Raw genomic sequence first — 21,364 nt, 5'->3', positions numbered from 1 at the left:
CTCTGAATAGGTGGGAGGTTAGCTTTACAGATTGCACACTAAGACTTCATGTAGGTACCAAATGGCTTGGCTTTGGGGTTTGATTGAATTCTTACAGGCAGGATCATTTGCTCCTTCCCCGTTACCTTCCTGGAACATGCCCAGGAAAGGGGCGCCCATGAACTCTTTCTGTTGGGCCTTACCCTCGCCAAGATCCATATCCCATCATGATGCTTCTATCAGGGACCTGTCCCCCCCCCCCACTTCCATGTGGGGACCAAGTGGCCTGGGCCTACTCACCCTACCCTGACAGAGGAAGAACTAAACACAGACACGACATACTGCATGTTTGCATGGCTCACAGGGAGTCGCTTCCATCTCACGTCTGTGGACTAATATCTCTTTCTCTCTCTCTTCCTTTCTGTGTTTTTCTCTTTACACACTGTGTAGCTGCCTGAAAATGCTCAACCTGTGGTGAGTCCCTCTCTCCAGTCCACATGCTAGGGGAGCGGACCAGACTAGGCCGGGATTGGCAAAGCCAAACAAAATGCTGTAGGAACACTGAATGGCTTCCACCTTTGCCATAACTGCCCAGACTGGGGAACTAGGTCCGTGAGGTGGGATGGGGCAGGCCTGTACCAGACTTAATCTCTTCTGTCTTCCTTTCATACTCACCTCATTGCTGCTTCCTCCTGTCAAAACAGCATCTATCCCACAGCGTTCAAAATTGTCTCTCTGTTTCTGGATGAGTGAATTGTTTTCTCAAATTAATGCAACCAGATGTTATCCGACAGAGAGGGACAGAGTTAGGAGGACAACTTTATTACTACATTAGTTGTTTAGATTATTCCTCACAACCCCACGGACAGTTGTTCCCAGAATATCTCACATTCTGCAGCTTGGTCTCTACCTGGAAATATGCTGCTTTGAAAAAATCTGTGACTTTTTGACTCAGCTGGATCTTCCATCTTCAGAATATGAGTCTTTCAAAAAAAAAGTGTTCCTTTGGGGGAGAGATGGATATTTTGTTGTCTTGGGGTTTTTGTTTACTTTTTGTTTATTGTCTTTTCCCCCTTTCCTGTAAGAGACTGTGGTGGGCCAATGGCTGATTTGGCCAGTGAGATATTGGAGCCTCTCTTTTCCAAGTTCCTTGAATGCATTCTTAAGGACAGCGTGAGGTACACACAGGGGGAAACCCTAAAGAAGCCACGTTTGGTGAGGCACATTCTTGCTATGAGATAGAGCCCCCCCCCCCCAGCTCTCTTCCTGAACACTGCCTGTGACCTTCCAGGTGCTCCTTAACTAGGTCGGTCTGTTGCAGTCTGAGAGTGTGCCTCTCCCATGTTGTCTGCATGTGTGGGGTTTTGTTCTGTGTGGTGATGAGGGCCTGCTGGGCTCTGGGACTGCTTTGTTTCTATTCATCTTCAGTGACTGGGTTGGGCACCGGTCTCCCAGCCCTAAGCCAGGTTGCCTGTGGGGTTTCCCAGGGGCAGGGATGTATTGGAGGTGGCACGTGGTTTTCATGGAGATAGATTTTGTAGTCTCACAGTATTGAGAAATACACTGGGCTTTTTTAGCAGACATGAGTCTATGTGATCTGACGGTGTTGTGGCCTGGTTTTTCCTGTAAGTTGTCAGTCATGTGATTCTCACTGCAAATACAGGGCCCATAGTGTGCTCCTCCAACTCAGTGCTTGGAACTCTGGGATCTCCTCGAGTCCCAACCCTCCACACCCCGCCCCCCCAAAGAGCTTTAGTTCTTTCTCACTGGAGAGGTGAGACACACAGACTTGAAAGGACACGTGCTTTTCAGGGTACTTACGTCATTATACCGGGGAGGTCACTGTGGACAGGATAGTCAAGGAAGACTTCACGAATACTGTGGGACGTGAGCCAGATATTAGAGCAGGGGAGGAATGCACAAGAAGAGCAAAGAAGAAAAGCATAGCAAAGGAGCAGCGGAAGGGAGAAAGCCAGGACACCGTAAGAGGACATATCTTTTGCACCAGCCATGCCACAGCCCTCATCACCCCCTTCTGGACTAGTCACTGCCGGAAGAGGGGGGTGCGCCCTATTTCAAAGGCAGGAGTGAGGGGATGTGCTGGAGCTGTGGCTGTGGTCCCTGCGGCAGCACTTGGCAGCCTCGTAGAAGAGGCAAGTGGCTCAGAGGCTTGGGGGAAGAGCAGTTCGTGGCTTGTGAACAGGGAGAATAGATCAAGTGTCTGCAGCATGTTAGGAACTTCTGGTCATCCAATCAAGGAATCAACTGGGAGGAAACCTGCAACCCAAAAAGAGTTCATCACGTGCCTGTATTCTCCTCTGATAGTAAGACATCTGCACGGAGCCAGTCTGGGTTTGGTCTGGCTTTGACCAAGTTTCACGGGTCCTGTTTCTTGTGGAAAGAATTATTAAAAGCTTCTGCTACTGTTAAAGCTTTAACTATAGTAACCAGCAAAAATTGACACAGGGCCCTAAGCCACAGCTGACAGTCTCCTCAGTCAGGTGAGCTTGACACCGCACATCAAGCTGTGACATGCTTATAAGTAGACATTCATTCTTACGGCTCGCCTGAGAAGCGGTGAAAAAGAAGTGTCATTTGAAGTGGACTAAATACTAACAGCATTTCAAACTTTGTTATGGTTGCTCTTACTAAAAAACACAAAATCATCATCTTAGCACCCTCTAAAAAGAGTAAGAACAGAAACAGGCCTCAGTGTTGGTGGCCCTCTGAAAGTCACGGGTGTGGGGACAGGTACCTGACTGAAGTCCCGGTGCTCCCGTGGGGCCTACCCTACCCTATTCAATACTGATCTCAGGACATCCGACTTGGAAAATCTCTGCCTTCTAAAGCATATGTGTCCAGATAAAGATCATTTTATTTAAAAGAATGCATTCAGTCTCCAATACACACGACACTTTGTTTAGTACCTGTGTTCGTACCCATTATGGTATTTCACAAATGTCATTAATACTCTTACAAAAGCTTAAACCCCCCCCTTAAGAAGCTCTTGTTTCCAAAATCCATGTTTGATTCATTCAGATACTGTTAAAGCCCATCATGTCTGCGCAGATGTCTATTTTTGCATTCTAAGAAACATTCTTTGAATTTTTAATAACTGCCTCGGTGGGTGTAGGAAATACCAAGTGGTCTGACCGAAAAAGGAGGGGTTCTTAGCTACAGTGGAGAACTTAGGGGTATAGGAAGTAGGCAACAGTTCTTTATTTCCATGTGAATATTCCTGGCATTAAACCTGGAAGGATTGGAAAAATGACTCAAAGATCTTTTTCTCAGAAACATTTTTCTTTCAAGAGCCCAGCGAATCTGAGTTATACTTCCAACTTTACTCGCCTCCCTCATCACACATCTTTGACTCATCCATCACCTTCTGCCCCTCACATTCTCATTTCCCATGTGTCAGCGTCCTGGAAAGGACGTATCTTCTGCAGCAGCCATGCTGCCGCCCTCATCACTCCCTGTGGACTAGTCACTGCCCGAGCAAGGTGTACTTCCTATTCCAGAGGCAGGAGTAGGGAGGGGACACTCGGGCTTAGGGATGTGCCAGAGCTATGGATGTTGCCCAGCAGGCAGTACTGGGAGGGCTCATGAAGGGAGCAGACCCCAGCCGCCACTCTGAACAGGGCCAGCCCTGTCACCCAGTCTGGCACAGCAGCTGCAGTGTCGGAAGCTAAGTTGAGGAGGACCTGCCACCTGATGCCTCCTCTCAATCTGCTCCTGGGCTGTGGCATTGATCTTCTCTGAATGAAAAGTGGGGTGTGCTGATTTCAGTCCAGATATCCGGTCTCATGGGTCTTATTAGGGCTCCTTCTGCCTACCCCAGGTAGCTCTGTGGGAGGAGGGCTGGGACTAGAGAGAATCCTTACGCCTTCATTGGTAGCATCATGAGATCCTCCTAGAGTTTCAAACATTATACTCTCCATGGGATTTGTTTGCTGTAGTTTAGCCTCCATACCTGCTGACCACTGCAGTTGCATTAGAGAATTTTGCCCATTGTAATAGACAATGCAGCCTATTATGCAGCCCTGAGGACTCCCAGCCTTGGTTCTATGGAAGGAGGAGGCATCTGGGCAGGGTGTTAGACTAGGAAATAAGCTTTCTTCATTCTCCTTCCAAAAATGCTTGTTTCTGCCCTGCCTAGCCTGCAGCGTTTTGATAATTAGGTTTGGTAGCTGCAGGGTGAAATGCAGCAGCTATTTCTCTTGGCTTTCCTGACAGACACTGCCTGCCGCCTTCGGATGTGCACTGTAGATGGTGGGCGGCCCGCGGGTGGGTGTCAGGGAGAAAATTCCACCCCCTGCAATAAGCAGAAGCAGGCAGAAGTCTATTGGAAGCCGCAGGCCTCTTACACTGACTTGCAATGTTCCTTGTGCTTCAGGTGCTGCTGTTTCTTTAAGAGGAAAAGGAAGAAGACCGCTCAGCGCCACAAGTGACCAGTGCCTCCCAGGAGTCCTCAGGCCCTGGGGACTCTGACTTGATTGCACCTGCAGCTCCTGCCATTTTCATTGGAAAGGACTCCCCTGTTGGGGAGGGTGGAGATCCAAACCAAAACCAAGAAAACAGATGCCCCCCAAAGGAGCCAGTGTGGGGCACCAGGGCCCAGTGGGTCAGTGGCTGTCCCCACCTGCCTAAAGCTCTGAGCAGGTCCCAGAGCTGCTGCTCCTCTCCACTGCTTGCCCTTGGGGCCACCTGGTTGACTCTCCTTCCTATTGTTTACAGTGAAGGTGTCATTCACAAAAACTCAAGGACTACTACTCTCTTTCCTCCCTTTAGTTTACTCCTGGTTCCGGCCCCACCCTCAATCCTCTCCAGCACTAAAGCTAGTGAGTGTGAAGGCTTTGTCTGTTGAAGGAGCTCAAGAGGCTGGGGGTGCAGCCAAGAAGGTAGGAGGAAGATGGCAGGCCTGAGCTGGAAAAGAACCTTCTCCACCTGCCATGTATATTTGGCAGCATGTGTCGCTCCTCCTCTGCACCTGCGCAGCCTCCATCCCCGGCCGGCCAAGGGGTGCGTGTTCCTCCCTCCCTCCCTCCCGTGCAGTGACACTGTAGGACACAAGCTGTGAGAAGTCTGCAGTCTACTGTCCCTGTGTGTTGGCGTTCTTAGCTTTCTTGACAAACAAACTCTATTCTCCAGTCAGTGGTAGAACAATGCAAATTGTTCTGAGCAAAGGAAAAAAAACTGACTTTATTGCACTTTTTGTTTTTGTTTTTTTTTATTTTTTTTTAACAGAAAACATGGCAGATGCATATTGTGTCTGGTTACATTGGGAGTTTTATTTTTTTCTGTTTTGAGGGGATGGGGCCAGCCAAGCCATTCAGAGAGAGCATGAGTCCAGAGGACATTCTCTGTGGAAAGAGTGGGGTCGGCAGTACCCAGAAGAGAAGAAGCCAAACTCTGTGTCATTCTGAGTAAACACTCAGGTTGGCAAGGAAACATACTTGAATTTTCACTCATCTTCTCAGCTACTGAACACTGTCCCTGCCAGAGCCTCTCAACCTCATCCGCCTGCAGTCTGCACAGCCCAGCTCTCCAGCACGTGGGATGGGCCGTCCAAGCCAGACGGGCCGAGGAGACGGTTCATCCCAGAGAAGGAGATAACTAAAAAATCTGCAACATCTGTTTCCTCCACTGCCAGGGACTTCCAACTAGATAGCCATGCGACCTCCTTAATGACTTAGGGGACAAAATTAGTTATGAAGCAGTCACCACCATATTGCCACTAGTGGACAAAAAGAGGAGGAAAGTGAACCTGCCTTCCACCTGCCAAAGGAAACTCAGGATTTGGCATCATAGGGCCAGGAAATAAAATTGGTATGGAGCTGAGGTACAGCATTTGGCTGTAACCAAGCACCTGCAGACTTTCTCCAAGCAGGTCCACAGTAGCCGGCTGAGGACCCAGTGCATGGGGCTGTAGGGAACAGGAGGGTAAGATTAGTTGGTGCTGGAAAATTCCAAGGGAAAGGAGACTGAAATGCAAGCTCTGAAATTATGTTCTCTGTTGGACATAAATTCTTAGCAAATGAGATGGCCATGCACTAGAGCATGTTCTCCCTAGTAAACTCTGCCTCCCCTCACGCTGTGGTCACGTGGTGTACCACCATGAAGGGTCTTGGTTCCTCATTCACTGCTTTAAAACTTAGGAGTGTATGGAGGCAGTCTTCTCGTGCTCGGTTTTCATTTGAGTTCAGTGGCTTATTCAGCGACCTCACATTCCAGATGCGATAGAGGAGAAAGGATTGTTTGCATCAGGGAACAAGGTCTTGTATCTGGGAGTGGAAAAAGCACGCAAGACAGTGACTGGTGACAGTCTGGGGGTGGTTTGAGGACACAGGAGTCATTGTCCCTGACTCGAGGTGTCGGGCTGTCATTTGGACTGCAGGTGTGGGGTGCTTGCTGGTATACGGAGCAGAAGGAGCAGCAGCTCCTCCATAAAACAGATCATGGGCTTCCCCTGTCCTGTCAGGCCTTGGGCAGGAAATATTCTCCTGGCTTCAGACCCACTTAGCTTATATAAAGATTGTAATCTTCTATTTCTTTAAAAGAAATTTTCCTGTACACAAAACTCAGCAGAGGGTGTCACACCCCCTTCCCCACAAGGATTTTGAATATTGGAATTTGTTTCCTTGACATTATCTAGTAATTAAGGTGTAATCACGGAAACTTAGTTTCTTAATTGGTATTTGGGTGACTTTAACTTCCTGTACAGAAACTTTTTCATACCCATGTAGAAAGAGCCTTGCCCCCCGAGGGAGGGCGAGGAGAAACGGTGGCAGAGCCCGGAGCCTCTGGCACTCCACACCCACTAAGTGCCTCCCGCCCCCGCCTCCACAGGAGAGCAAAGGCAGTGACCAGCTCGGCTGCGGCTGCAGGGCAAGCCCCCCTTGCAGCTGGGTTGTGACTTCTTTGGTCTTAAATTTTTTAAAGGCTAGCTTTTGAGGGGTTGAACCTGAGCAGTTTTGGGGGCCCTTCCTAATGCATTGTTTTCTGTGTCCCCCACAAATCTCTTACTAGAGATTTGATTTTCGTGACAGAGGTGAAGAGCCCCAAGCCCATCTGGCACTCCAAGGTGGTCACAGACCCCTGAGAAATCCTACTGTGATTTTCTTCAAAATTAAAATAAATGAATACCTAAGGAGTAATTTGGCCATGATTTGTATTCCCACCAGCACCTCAGGGCTCCCTCCTCTGCTCTGTTGCTGTAGTTGCTTAGCTGTCTGCCTCAGCCGGGTCCGTGGGGTTGGGCGCGCCCTCCACCCATCCAGATCCACTTGCCTGGTAGGGTTTGAGCTTTCTTCATTTTCACAACCATGATGCCTGGAGAGCTTGTTCTTTGGGATTGATGCAGTTACTTCTCAGTTAAGCACTAACAGCATCTGTTCATTAAAAAAAAAAAACATAATACTACCCCATTGAGAGTTCTCCCAAGTCCTACGGTCCTTCAGACATTGCATCCTGAGCAGGCTGAGGCAGGCAGGCCAGGAATCCACCCGGGCACAAAGGGTCCTTCGCTTGTGACCAGAGTGTGACTTATGGCTGTGAAGTCAGCATGTAAGGGTTGGTCATTTGCGGTGCACACTTGGTGGTGCCTACTGACCTCACCCCAGACTGCTGTACGAGGGCGGGCAGCAAGGGCCAGCAGCCAGAGTGCTTTCCTCACTGCCTTACTTGTGCACTTACACTTACCGTTCTCCTGCTGTTTGGGTCTGTTGGGAGCAAACAGTCAAGACAGCTAGGTGACCGGGCCGGCCTTCAGTTAGAGCTCCACTTTGGAATGCAAGGGCCGCAGAAGACAGCAGGATCCTGGGGTTTACTGTGGAAGTGCTGAATGCCTGTTAGTTTCCAGTGAAATCCAAGTACATAGAAACAGCCCCTGCCATTAGCCAAAAGAGGTGTCTGTTGCCTTTAAAGTAACTTCCAGCTTAGTTCAGTGGAAATGTATACTGGTAGTACATATTCAGTGTTGATTCTGTTAGTAATCACTTTTAATGTTAAAAATATGCAGTGATGGTTTGTTATATCAGAGTGGTTACTAAAGATCACAGCCTTAACTTTTTATGCAAAAGAGATAACTCTGTATGTACCCCTTTCCAGTGAGCAAGCATGGCCTGCATTTTTTAAAAATAAGTAATTCCATAGCAGCCTAGACAGCATCTTCTCAAAAGAACTTGATCGTTTTTCTGACATCTCTCCCCAGCCCACATGCCTCCTGTGTCCCAGTTACCTCTTCCATACTCATATCTAAACCCATTTCCTGTTCCCAGTGAGTTGCCCTGACGTTTTCTCCAGTGTCGAAGCCAACACGTTAGGGCCAGAGTTTCTCAGACTGGGAGCTTGCAGCGCCATATAGCCAACATTGCCTTTGCCAGTCACTGCCACCGTCCCCACATTGCCCCGGGGTGGGCAGATGAATTCCAGAAATGCTTAGGGAGCCAGAATAACTAGGCGCAGCATCTGCTTTGGCCGTGTAAGTAACAGGCACTTGTCTCTGGGGTTCCTGCTTTTGCCTATTCCAGGGCTCGGAGCAAGTTCTGGAGGTTGATGGACAGTGACTCCCAGTCTTCCCCATAATGGGTTGGTAGGAATCAAAGTGGGATTCCTAAGGTTTTGTTTTGGTGGGGGGGGTAGTGGTGTTGATTCTGTATCTGAATAAGGAAAGAGGAAACCTTGGCCCTTCTGAGGGCTTGTAGAGTTTTGAGCAGTTTTTTAGCCACAAATAAGAAATCTTGGAAGTCTGATCAATCAAGCAGTCCTAAGAACATGTTTTCCCTAACTGCTTTTGCAGGTGACTAAGTGCAAAAGGATAGGTTTCTTCATTGTATTCAAAATAGTAAGTAGGTTCCCTGGATATAGACAGTAGTAACATATTTCTTCAAAAAGCAACCAGGAAGTCCACTCCAGTATTTGTAGATCAGCTTACAAAGAAAAGTGAATGTGTACTCCATATATTTCTAGTTCGATTACCAAACTTGATGTTACTAAGAAACCTCAGTTCAGTGGACAGTTTATTTACTAGTTTCTTTCTTTACTCCTCACAGTCATCTTTCCGGTGCCATCACCACCTTCAAAGTCTCAGCGCAGAGGGTTGTCCATGGTAATAAAAGAGGGTGCAGTACAGCTGTCCCGTTAGCCCCCAGGACAGCTGTCCTTACTGCCCCCGTGCCCAGAAACCCCCTCTTTCAGGGCAGGTGAGACATTTTCAGTGTTCCTCGTCATGAGCTCCAGACCAAATCTCAGTCCAGCCCTTGCACCGAAAGCTTTTTTTAAGAGGCTTATCAATCTGTTAGGAATGTCTCAGGAAAGATGAGCCATTTCTTTGGGGGGGAAGTATATTTACAGATGGTTGTATGTGATTGCGTTTGTGTACTTGTGTGTGTGCTCATTTGTGCACACTTCACTTCCATAAAAACTCAGCCCAGGCTGCTGGGACCATGTGTTCCTGAATATTCTAGGATGTAAACAAATAACAAGTGAGTTTCTCAAATTAATGTCATGGCAAGCTGGCTCTGGGAATGAGCCCCATTTATCAAGCAGAAGAGTAAACAGCAGAAAAAGATAAAGATGAAACCAAAAATATTATAAAAGCCCCCAATGGAAAATAATGTTGATTCATCGATTCCCATTGGATATATTACATGCTCTAATTTATTATATTATTATTTTGTTTCTTTCATCTTCACCCATTGTACTTTTAAAAAGATGTTGGGATGTTGGTTGCGATTTTTTTAAGACTAGATAATGTATAAATCAGCTGTGGAAATCAGTTTTAATTGATGTGTGGATGTGTCTGATCATTGTTAAATGCTTTTTTTTTTTTTACCTTATAGATGTGTAATGTTGTTTCATAAACTCTGGCACTGGTCACAAAGCTCAGCTGTGAAAATGAAACTTGTAGTATTTTAAAACATGAATGTCAATTTCAAGTGTATTTGAAATTATTCCTCCAGGACAGAGATTTGTTACATCATTAGGAAAAACTCCACAGAGGAAGTAGCCTTCTTTGGAGAAAATGGAAAACGGATCTTGATGTTGCTATCTCAGAGTAGCCCATTTACTAGGGCACCATGGAAAACACAAATGTGATCTTTAAGTATACCTCTTCCCCAGTTTGGGGAGGAAAGGACTCAGTTTGCACCCTTTTTGTATGTAAAATAAAATGTCTTACCTTTCTTGGCTAATTTTGCTTGTTTGGATTTTGTCTGGTTTTTATCTCCTCTGGCTCATTTGTAACTCAGAACCTGGGTAGGACTAACTGATAGGATTCAAGCCTCCAGTGAATTGAAATAGTGTCTGATACTTTGGCATTCATTCCTTTGGGCTGAACATTGCCTTCTCCTGTGGGTCGTGTTAAAAAGAAATATTCCTGCCCTGGCTGGTGTGTGGCTCAGTAGACTGAGCACCAACCAGCCTGCAGACAGAGAAGTTGCTGTTCAGTTCCCTGGGTTGCGGTCCGGGTCCCCCAGTCGGGAGCGTGCAAGAGGCAACAGATCAATGCTTCTCTCGCACATCGATGTTTCTCCCTCTCTTTCTCCCTCCTTTCCCCTAACAGATAAATGTTTCTATAAAATACATACTCCTGGCAGAATTTGGACGTTCATCACTGACACTGGTTCCAGTATTGCTGTGGTTCTTGGACGGTAAAACAGTAGGAAGTTAGGATCTGCCCTGCCTAACAACTTTGAAATAGTAGCTTTGTAATTCTGTTCTACTAATGAGGAACATCTATAGAGACAGAAGGTATATCCATGATGTGCCATATAAACTCAAAAGGGCATATATTGGCCACAAAAACAGCTGCCAATCCGGACGTGACCGGCTGGGTGTGTTCTATCACATTCAACTGCTACTTAATGACTTCCCTCCCCACCCCCACTGGTAAGCGAGAGCAGAAAAACCGTTTAAGATCCTATGAGAGAAAAACTTCATATTGAGAGCATTTTATCCATCAAGCTTGTTTTTTATTCTTTCAGAAGTGGTAGCATGGGTGAGGAAGGCTGTTTTTATGCCATTTTAGAATTTGTTCATGTTGAGATGACTACTTGGAAAACAGTTTGGTAAACATTTTTCTCAGTGGCTTCAGTAGCAGAAGATTTGTGATCAGAGAAGAAGGCTTGGCAGACCCAAAGAATGAAGGAGAGGAGAATTGTTTGGAAGATCATATTTGTCAGTGCAACGATTTTAGAAGAACCTCCACCTGATTGAGGTGGTCTGGATTACGGAGTGAAGATTAGAAATAGCCAATGGCATTTATGTTACATGCAAACTGTCGAGGCCCTGCAGCCAGCACGCAGTGACTTCAGTGCAAGGAAGGACAAGTTAATGCCCGTGGCCATGCATAACCCAAGCCTAGGTTAGCACCTCATGCAGAGCCCGAACTGCAGGTTAGCTATAGAAACAGAGCCATGCTTTCCTACAATATGAGCTGCGAAGACCAGGAATTTCTATGTTAACCTTTAAAAATTAATTTTTACGATGTTTAATAATGCCATAGGTCCACGTTATGGAAAAATGTACTTTGGGGTGTGAGACAGTAATGAAGTATGTATGTAGTAGACTGGAACACCAAGTGTGTGTGAAGATCTGAATAGTTCTGTGAGGGCACCTAACAACTACCCAGACTTTTCTGAAGGTTTCTAGAAAAGGGAGACGAAACCCCAGGCCGTTGCACATATTATTTCCCACTTTGGTGCTGCTGTGACGCTGTCTCACTGTCACGACCATTATTTGTTGAGCACTTAGCCCTGCAGCAGCGTTGGGGAGCTATATCCAAAATAAGTACAACACAGTGGTTGCTCACACACAGAGACGATGTAGTTACTTGGGAAACTAGGTAAAGAAAAGTTGAAAACCAGAGTATACAATAGAGCGTGCATTCATACTGCGGTAAGCACGGTAAAATTACAGAAGGGAAGGAAAAGTGAATGGTAAAATAGGGACTACAGAAGGAAAGGAAAAGTGAATGGTAAAATAGCAGGGACTAAGTCCCAAAGTGGGTTTTGAAGCAAGTTTTTCGACAAGTATAAGGAGCTGTGTAAGGTCATATTCTGGGTGAGCATAACCGCGCCCATACTTAAACCCAACTTGGTGGTTGACTGGCCCAATAAGAGCAAATGTGAACATCTTCGGCCCCTACCCAAGCACTTCCTAACATAAAATGACTGCCACAACCCTCCAAAAGTCTTTCTTTTCCGTAAGGGCAGAGAGGGCCACGTGATGTGCCACTCAGCATGCTGGATTTTGTAGTTTCAGAAACCCAATCCTTGCGCCCTTTCGGGGGCACTGACTTCAGCGATCTCCTTCCTGTGGGTGGGCATTTCGGGAACTGGGGAGCCAATGAGGCTGCAGTAACGTGGCAGCCACCCACGAGCCCGCGTCTTCGCCCGTCCCGTCGGCGAGCCGGGCTCCGCCCCCCCAGGGGGACCTACTATCCGTCGCGGATCCACAGGGGGGAAATGAGGCTAATCTCCTTTCAGAAGGCCTGCAGGAGCCCCGGTGCCCCCCTACGGCCGCTCTCGATGGCGGCGCCTCTGCCCACGCCGTCTTGCCCCCACCTTCTTCCGGCCCTTGGCTGCCCGGGCCCCGCTTGCTTTTCCCGGTGGATGCTGCGCCTCTCCGAGCGAAACATGAAGATTCTCTTCGCCGCTGCCCTGATCGTGGGATCCGTTTTCTTCCTGCTATTGCCAGGACCCTCTACGGCCGATGAGAAGAAGAAGGGACCCAAAGTCACCGTCAAGGTCCGGCCTCCCTTCTCCAGACCTGCCTAGCAAGGCCCTCCATCCGCTGCCTAGGGTTGGCCTGGGCGTCCTCGAATTTGGCCCAGCCCCTCCCTAGTTTCCCGGTTGTGGCCTCGAGGTGCCTGGATGGTCTTCCCCCATTCAGTTCACGGAATGACCCGGATCCTGCCCGAAATCCCCGCCCTGACCCAGGAATCGGCCCCTGGGTTTGCCTAGCTGGTCCCGGCACTGTCAGCCTCAGATAAGCCTATTTGCAAATACTCTGCAGTGCTGGCGAAACGGTGAAAAATCACGTCTGCCAAATTGTGTATCCTTTCTCTACTTAGGTCACATTTTAGCCACTTCCGATTATAAAGCACAGCAGTATGGTTTAAACTTGAGGGTTTTGGTTTTTTTTAAGTGCTAATTTGTAGATCCCGGGCCTATTATTTATCTAGAGCAAAGGTTCTTGCCCTGTCGTCTACGGAAAGTGTAAACATGTTTTCTGGGAAATGAGTCTGGAATTTTCATTAGATTCTCATAGGGTTTTTGTCATCACTAAAATCAGATTCAGAAACACTACTTTTGGAATAAGGCTCTGTTTTCTCTGCCATCCTCAGGGTAGCTTCTTGAGCCCTCCTTTCCCTAGCAAAGCCCCCATAAAGAAGCTGAGTTCAGGATGCTCTTTTTCTTCAGGTGTACTTCGATCTGCGAATTGGAGATGAAGATATAGGCCGGGTGGTCATAGGTCTCTTTGGAAAGACAGTTCCAAAAACAGTGGATAATTTTGTGGCCTTAGCTACAGGAGAGGTAAGTGGCTGGAGCAGAGGTAGGCCAATTCAAACCACGTGAAGCTGGCAAGTAGGGCTGGCAGCAGACAACACAGGGCGTGGCCCACCCTCAGCAGTGGCCCTCAGCGCCCTGTTGGCTAGGGGAACCCAGTGTCATATCTTTTTCTGTTGCTGTCATTCATCTCTTCAGTGGGATCAGAGGCTCCTGTGTGTGTGTATCACTGGGAGGTAGAGCTGGCACAGTCCCCCAGACGTGGCTCCTCTCCTTAGGACCCTAGCCCTTTCAGGCAGATTCTAGGAGGGCAGAGAGAACTCAAGAAGTTGGGACCTGAGCTGTTTCCAATAGGCAAGTAACTCACCCAGCCTCCCAAAACTGCCTGTGGGATATGCCCTCACTGGAAGCCAGCCCCAGAGAAGGAATGGGGGGTATGGGATCTAGGGATCTGGAGGCACTTGGTACAAGGGCAGCGGTCCCCCCAATCTGGCCGGGTGGCACTAGCCCTAGCCTCCTTGACTGGCGCAGAGCTTGATGACCGAGTCACTGGTCAAAGTTGCCGCCCAGGCAACAATAGCAACAGGGTGGGTTGTGGAGGCAGGGCTCACCCCTGCCCCAGGTTTACCCCCCTGATGAGGGGGGCACTGTGGAGGGAGGAAACACCTTCCATATTTGTTCCCTCGCAGTGGGCAGGGCAGCTAGAGGTGGAGGAGCAGGAGGAACATTCCCTGGAAACAGTCACGGGGGAGCCTGGGACCGCCGTGTAAGGAGGTGGTGGTATGCCCGGGCGGTGAACCACGTCGTCGTAGGCTGGGGGTTGAAGGCGCTGAGGAGGCTGAGGTCAAGCAGTGAACCAGTAAGAACAGGGACGGCCCTGTGGCATGGCCTGTGGGAGGCCAGCAAGTTGATCTCACCCTGCCCCTGCTGTTGCTGCCCCTGCTCAGCGATGACGTAAGCAGCAACAGCAGCTAAAGAGGATGACGACAGTCCAGAGCAGCCAGAACCACCAGGGCGCAGAGAGTAGGACAGAAGCCGGTCTCCCCGCAGCAGTGACCCCTCTCACGGGGTATGGCTGGTTGTTCACTCCTGGGCCCAGCTCTCCAAGTTGCCTTGGTGGCACCCAGAGTACCCCCTAGGCCACCTTGCTGCCGTTCTCACTGCTGGCCCAGCCAGGCCTCCACCTACAGCCTCCCCTGCTGCCAGCCATCCCGCACCTGCCCGCTCTGCCGCCACCGCTGTGGCCCCTGCCCAGCCCGCCTTCACTGCCACCGCTGTCAGTTAATGGCCGGGGCTCCCATCTGGGCAGTATTATCATATCTTGAGTTTTTAAGCTGAATCAGAGATCTGGATTTTTCTTTTTGAGAAAATTTATCTTTTAAGACATTGCAATAGCCAAAGAAAGCATGTCTGTGGAAACTAGTCTGTGGTCTCTGCACCAGAGTTTTCTTTTAAGGGCCAGGGGCCCAGAGTTTTCCAGGTTTTAAGGAAACGACAGTGCCCTGTTTTACAAAAGTTTATATTCCAACTTTTCATTGGGTTAGCAAGTAACCTTTTTTTGTACCTGTTCTTTTTTTTTAAAGATTTTATATATTTTTAGAGAGGAAGAGAAATATCAGTGTGTGGTTGCCTCTCAAGCATCCCCTACTGGGGACCTGGCCCACAGGTCCCACAACCCAGGCATGTGCCCTGGCTGGAAATCGAACCAGCAACGCTTTGGTCTGTAGGCCTGCACTCAATCCACCGAGCCACAGCAGCCAGGGCTGCACCTGTTCTTATGACTGGGAAAAACTGAGCAGGAAAAGGCAGAGGCGTTATGTGAGGTAGAATTACAGAGTCTTGGAATGTGTAAAGGTAGAAGAAGGTGCTGTCTAGCCTTTCCTGGACCCTCGTGCTCCAAGCCTGGCCTGTGGTCACTGCTCGCTCGGCACGTTGAACGGTGGCGCTGGCCGGCCGCGGTGTCTCTCCCTCCAGCAGGCGTTGTGTGCTGGGTTCCTGCAGGGCCCGTTTAATGTCTGCCTGGTGCCTCATGCCACCTCCTCACCTTCTCTTCCCTCTTTCTAGAAAGGATTTGGCTACAAAAACAGCAAATTCCATCGTGTGATCAAGGACTTCATGATCCAGGGTGGAGACTTCACTCGGGGTGATGGCACTGGAGGTAACTCAGGCCCTGCGGCGGAGGGGTCTGTCCGTGCAGGTGGAGGGCTGGGCTCTGTTGGGTGGACACGGCCTCTTCCCCGGAGGCAGGCCCGTCATCTGCGTGGAGACCAGCTGTACCCTTCTTAGTACACGGAGCCTAGTACCAAGAGGAGGGAGTAACAGGGGGTCAGGTGGCCACGAGAGGATGCACCCAGCTGGCAGACTTGCTGGGTCAGTCCTGCGGCCCTGCTGACTTCCTGCAGCACCTCACGGAGGGAGGGGGGCAAAGTGAAGCATGTGGGCAGCTGATTCCAGGTCAGGTGTGCAACGCCAGTGTGGGCGACTATGGAAGCCCCCGTGGGGGTGGGAGAAGTTGCTTTTCTTGGTAGTCTCCCACGTGGTAGTTTCTCACGGCCTGCAGCTCAGTAGCTCAGTGTTGCTCTCTGGGAGACGGAAAGGGGGCAGTGTTTCTCCTGTGTTAGGGTCTCTGAGACTGTGTCTGTTCTTGGCTCCTTTGTCCTGCACCCTGGCCCTGGCCCTTTATGGAGGGACACTGACACACATTCGTTGTCACCTTTTATTTTCTGTGCAGTTGTTGACAAGAGGCTCTTGACTTTGTAGAACCCAAATGGCAGCTACCTCAGCATCTTGTGCTCTTAGGAAGCAAAGTTAGTCAGTCACAACATTCCTCCTTTCTAGAGGGTTCTTACCCCCTCCCCCACCCCTGCATCTTACACAGCACCTCTCTTCACCAGAATCCCTCAGAGGCAGGCCCCTCAGGCCATCGCCAACACTGGTCTTTAATACGTACCTTATTTCAAAGCCATAAACTACGTTCTCAAAGTAACCCATCACGAGAGCAGTTCCCTGAAGCAGCCGGGCCCGTCAGCACGGTCTGGCTCCAAAGGCCAGAGCGGAGGACGGGAAGAGCCCGTAAGCCCACGCACTCCACTTGAGCCTGGGCTGGCACAGGGCAGGCTGGGACCCTGGGACCCTCCCCACAAAGATCTGCGCGGTCTGTGCCAGCCCAGCTCCCCTGACCTGCTCTTGTGCGTTCCTAGGTAAGAGCATCTACGGCGAGCGCTTCCCCGATGAGAACTTCAAGCTAAAACACTATGGGCCCGGCTGGGTGAGCATGGCCAATGCCGGCAAAGACACCAATGGTTCCCAGTTCTTTATCACAACGGTCAAGACATCCTGGCTGGATGGCAAGCACGTGGTGTTTGGCAAAGTTCTAGAGGGCATGGTGAGTTTCAGAGATGGGGGCTAAACCTGGGCAACCCTTACCAGGGATGTGACGGACCTTGGGGGCCAGGGCTCCCTGTATTTTACCCCTTTCCCAAAAGGGAGCCCACAGATTCAGACCAGTGTTCGTGTCTGCAAACCTGGGGCGGGGGGGGAGCTTAAGAATACAAAGCTGGCCTCTCTGTGCCCCCACGTCCTGCAGCCCCCCAGGCCCTGAGCAGAGGCCCGCCAGGCCTTATTGAGGCTGCACCACCGCGGGGACCTCCATTTCGTTGCTGGAATGCGGTGTGCTTGCAGGGCACCTGAGGTGTGCGGGGCCTTTGGTACCCGCATCCCAGCCACCCTCTCCCTGCTCCTCCCCACCCTTTGCCCAACCTGGGTCACAATTCAGAGGATCAAACTGCTGCATCCTCTCGTCACAGCTGGGTTTCCGTTGCTCTGGGCTGGCACCTGGCCGTGGTTCTGTTAGGGTGTTGGTGTCTCGGGGTTTGGAGGCTGTTTGTCCCGTGGGAGTCCCTGACCCACTGTGCCTCCCTGTTTGTGCCTTCCCTTCCCAGGAGGTGGTGCGGAAGGTGGAGAGCACCAAGACGGATGGGCGGGACAAGCCCCTGAAGGACGTGATCGTGGCAGACTGTGGAAAGATCGAGGTGGAAAAGCCCTTTGCCATTGCCAAGGAGTAGGCCCCAGGGACCTCTGCCCTTTGAGCGACTGTTCGCCCGTTGCCCTCTCCGAGGGGGTGAAGCCAGCCCACCACAGGGCTCCGCGTTGCGCTGGCCCTGGCGCTGATATCTGACAGAACGAGCCCGCCCCTCACATTCCACAGGGCCAGTTTTTTAACGGACTCCTACCAACGCTGACCAATTAAAACAAAAGGTGGTGTTTTTAAAAAATATATAACTTGTGTATGTGCCAGGTTCTTGGGCCTGCAACACCTCTGCCCAAGTCTACAGGGTCGCCTGTGGCAGCGGATACTCGTCCCCTTCTTGGGCTCTGGCTGAACCCTCTGCAGGCACTGCCCACAAATTGTCCAGCCTTTGCTTGCTTCTAAATTGCCAGCTATTATGTCTCAAACTTTGCTTGCCCCCTGCTGGTGTAGGTGAAGAAATACACCTGTGCCTCTTCGTGGCCTGCCCTGAAATTAACTCTTCCCTTTATCCTTCTCCTCTGTTGTCCCTGCCCTGTCCTCAGGGCTATAAGCCTGCAGGTCTGTCATCCCAGCCACTAGTGCTGACCCAGGGTGGGTCAGTCCTGAGTCCAGGCCAAGGAGGACCCAGCCCCTCTTTTATGGGGCTCACGAGACTGAGGCACATGACTGTCCTGGCAGGTGGTCGAAAGGCCTCTGGGCTGGTCAAGGCATCAACGGCCATGGTGCAGGGAGACCGGGAGCCTCTGGCTGGGCGTCTGCTGGACTGGTGCAGAAGCTGTAGAAGCCCTGGAGCACACCATTGACCACAACATTGGGCAGAGGCTCTGGGTGGGAGAGAAACCGGAGGAAGGGGAAGAGGTGGTGTGGGATGGCCCTGACCTCAGGCCTGTAACTTCCTGAGGCCCTGCCGAGGAAGCAGGTGCCAGCGCGTCACCTGAAACAAGGCCTGGGCCCTTGCGGTTCACATTAGTTTGGTGACACCAGGCTGGTGAGGAATGCAGACCAGGGAGCCAAGTTTATTTCACCGCGTCTGCTCCCTGGAGAATACGAAGTCGGCTACTGGGGCACGGGAGCAGCAGGGCAGGTGTGGTCCCAAAGGAGGGCAGTAGGAGGGACAAGAGTGCCTAGGGGTCCTAGGACCTGAGAAGTGGCAGGTTCACCCCCACTCCCACCCTGCTGCCTGGGCCCTAAATGTGGGTTATAGGTCAGAGGCACCCCCTCACCTGGGGATGAGATGCAGGTGTAGGGGTCCCTGCAGAAGCCGATGACAGGCTGATGGTGCAGCTGCAAGCTAGGAGGAAAAGGGTGGAGCAGTGGAGGGTGAGGTGGGGCAAAGTCTCCTAATGGGTAGAGACTAGGAACTGAGATCGACAACAACCCACAAGGAAAAATGAGCAGGCAGGGGTCTTGTGGGGAGGGGTTGTGGGGAGGGGTCACGGACAGGAAAACCTGGACCAGTAGGAGGGGTAAGAAAAGCCGCAGACCAGCCTCTTGGCCTATGGCCACCAGGGGGCAGCGGGTGCACAAAGGGGCTTCAACTTGCCTGCTGTCATTAGGCAGGAACTTCCCCAAGGCTCTGAAAAGAAGAAAGAACGTGAGCTGCCGGGGGCGCCCAGGGGAGCGTGAGGAAAGGGTGGAGACACGGAAGACCAGAACCTCACCTCCCAGGGGGCCACTGCTTCTATTTGTAACGAGCTCAGTTCCGGAGGTGGCTGGGGTAGCCATGGCTGTACAATACAAACAGCCCCTCCACCGGGGTCAGGAAAGCTGATGAGGGTGGTCATGTCTCAAGGTGAAAGAACCAGGCTCAGGCCTGGCAGATGTGAAAGGAACAGGGCTGGGCCTCTAAAACCTTCACTTGCTTGCTGCAGAGTCCCTTTCCCCCAACACTGGGGACCCTTTCATGCCAAGCCATGGCCCCTAGAGGTGCTCACCCCCAGCTGCTGGCTTTGGGGTCTGTGGGGAAGTGCCGAAGATTCAGGAATTCCAGGAGCTCCTTGGGAACATCTGGGTTCAGGTACAAGACGCCCTGGAGAGGAGGACAGGGGAAGCCTGTATCAGATCCAGCTATGTGATGCACAGAGCCCAGGGCAAGATGAAAACACAGGGGCCTGCCAAAATGATTACGAAGTTCAAGAGCACTGGGTACATGCCCAGGAAGCTACCTGGCCTGTCCTCTGGCATCTCGGTGTGGGGAGGAGGGAAAGCGACCCTGCCCTACAGCCTCATCATGAGGTCAGTGCAGGGTCTCACCCCGGGGGGGTGGGGGGGGGGTAGAACTAGCGTCCATCCAACTGGGACCACTTGCTTGGGAACCAGGAGGCTGGTGGTCCCAGTTCAATGAAAGTTAAATGCAATCGAATTCAATTAATTCTGAAATTACTGTTCAGAAAAATTAAGACTTAGGGTAGGAAAAATCATGCCCACGATTTGCGTCCCACCTCACCCCATGCCTGCACACCTCTCTGGGTCACACCTCTAGTCCAGCAGGCTTGGGGTGGGGGGCAACAGAGGGAGACCCATGCCCACCTGGATATAGGCCTCCAAGCCCTGCCGCCGGTGCTCCAATCCTCTGGCCCTCCAGTTGGGCAGGCGTTTCGAGGGGAATTCGGGCACTTTGTACAGTTTCTTGATCTGCCAGGAGGTTACCGCGGTGCGATCACAGTGTCCCGACTGAGCCCTTAAGTTCACTTTACCCTAGCAAGTGCCCTCCCCTGTCTCTTCCCTCCTCCCTACCCCCAAACTTAGGGCTCTGCCCTAGGACGGACCCGGGAGAGTGTGGCTGGGGCAGGGGCGAGAGGCCCCAACAGCCGCAGACGCCCGAGGGTGAGCCCGCAGCGCAGGGTCTTGGACAGTACCGGCTGAGACCTGCCCCTCCGTGTCCACCCCGCAGCCCGCAGAGACGTCAGTGCCCAAGACCTGAGGGCCTCAGGTGATAACGAGGGAGACAGGGGCGGGGGCCGCAGCTCGTCTGCCGCCTCCCAGGCTGGGCAGGAGCCGCGCTGGGGTCGGTCGGTCGGTCGGTCGGTCTGCGGCGCCGCCTCACCCGCTTGTGCAGCGCGTGGAACTCGCTGTAGCGCCTGGGCATGGTGTGTCTGCGCCCGCGGTACTGCACCTCCACTCGGAACACCTGCCGGGCGGGCGCGGGCGGGCGGGTGCGCGTGAGGCCGGGCGCCGGGCGACCGCACACCCTCCCGCGCTTAAAGGCACAAAGCGGCCTCGGAGCGCCGCCGCTCCCCGGAGACTCCGCTGCGCTCCCCACACGCTCCGGAGCAGGGCCGGGCGGACCCGCCTTCCACTCCGCGCAGACCCTCAAGAGCCCGGACCGCCGTCCCCAGGGCTGGCAAATCCAAGCGTCCCGTGACCCTCGGCAGACCGTCCGTCCCGACGGCCTGGCCCGGGAGGAGGGCTCCCCACTACGCTCGGCGCGGAGAAATCCCGCGGGTCCCCGCGACCCTTCACAGCCTTTGCCCCCGCTCACCATGTGGCCTTTCTCTGGGCTCTGCCTGGGCGCCTCGGCCTCCGGCCCCACGGACGGGATGTGAACCTCCAGCATCCGCGCTCCACCCTTTCGCCCCTCCTCGCGCGAAGATCGAAGCAGCAATTCTCCCAGCGAGGCGCCGAGCCCCCGGCGGGCCGGCCCCGCCCCGCCCCAGATGGCCCCGCCCCGGGGCGTTCCTTCGCGCGGCCGCGTCCTGCCAGGGGGCAGATTAGGCCCCCAGCAGGGAACCCCCCACGTCCGCCCCGAGCCTAGTGCTGCTCCTGTGCGGGTGGAGACGCACTTTGGCGGAGAGGCGTGCATCTGTCAACATTCCCCTTGGGGACCAGCCTGGGACGTTCCTTGCGT

The 21,364-nt window shown here is 51.9% G+C and overlaps 3 protein-coding genes, 1 long non-coding RNA gene and 1 pseudogene across 6 annotated transcripts in view; 2 read left to right on the top strand and 3 right to left on the bottom strand.

The window, feature by feature from the left end:
- CSNK1G1 (casein kinase 1 gamma 1) overlaps positions 1-10,169 on the top strand; it is a 164,107-nt gene extending 153,938 nt beyond the window's left edge. For all 3 annotated transcript variants that reach the window (XM_045822461.1, XM_045822459.1, XM_045822462.1), the window contains one exon: positions 4,373-10,169. In XM_045822461.1, the coding sequence (XP_045678417.1) occupies positions 4,373-4,427 (55 nt within the window). In that variant the 3' untranslated portion in view covers positions 4,428-10,169. The remainder of the gene's footprint in view (positions 1-4,372) is intronic.
- Positions 10,170-12,537: 2,368 nt separating this feature from the next.
- Positions 12,538-17,763, top strand: PPIB (peptidylprolyl isomerase B). Its single transcript, XM_045823519.1, has 5 exons — positions 12,538-12,725; positions 13,401-13,514; positions 15,552-15,645; positions 16,688-16,872; positions 17,429-17,763. Exons 1-5 carry the CDS (start codon positions 12,591-12,593, stop codon positions 17,549-17,551), a joined length of 651 nt encoding a protein of 216 aa, XP_045679475.1. The 5' UTR covers positions 12,538-12,590; the 3' UTR covers positions 17,552-17,763.
- On the bottom strand, positions 13,523-15,141 carry LOC123808712 (annotated as a pseudogene).
- Positions 16,190-17,422, bottom strand: LOC123808715. The gene is made up of 2 exons (XR_006783824.1): positions 17,247-17,422; positions 16,190-16,281 (listed from the first exon to the last, which is right to left on the bottom strand). It is a non-coding gene; the product is annotated as an uncharacterized LOC123808715 (long non-coding RNA).
- Positions 17,748-21,133, bottom strand: SNX22 (sorting nexin 22). The gene is made up of 7 exons (XM_045823520.1): positions 20,999-21,133; positions 20,564-20,647; positions 20,047-20,151; positions 19,452-19,546; positions 19,061-19,093; positions 18,741-18,808; positions 17,748-18,341 (listed from the first exon to the last, which is right to left on the bottom strand). Exons 1-7 carry the CDS (start codon positions 21,071-21,073, stop codon positions 18,220-18,222), a joined length of 582 nt encoding a protein of 193 aa, XP_045679476.1. The 5' UTR covers positions 21,074-21,133; the 3' UTR covers positions 17,748-18,219.
- Between the last annotated feature and the right edge of the window lie 231 nt (positions 21,134-21,364).

This window comes from Phyllostomus hastatus, unplaced genomic scaffold (assembly GCF_019186645.2).
Source record: "Phyllostomus hastatus isolate PE091 unplaced genomic scaffold, TTU_PhHast_1.1 phas_scaffold_501, whole genome shotgun sequence".
Classification (NCBI taxonomy): Eukaryota; Metazoa; Chordata; class Mammalia; order Chiroptera; family Phyllostomidae; genus Phyllostomus; species Phyllostomus hastatus.
Note: the sequence above shows the minus strand (reverse complement) of the source record. Positions and strands in the feature narration are given on the sequence as shown.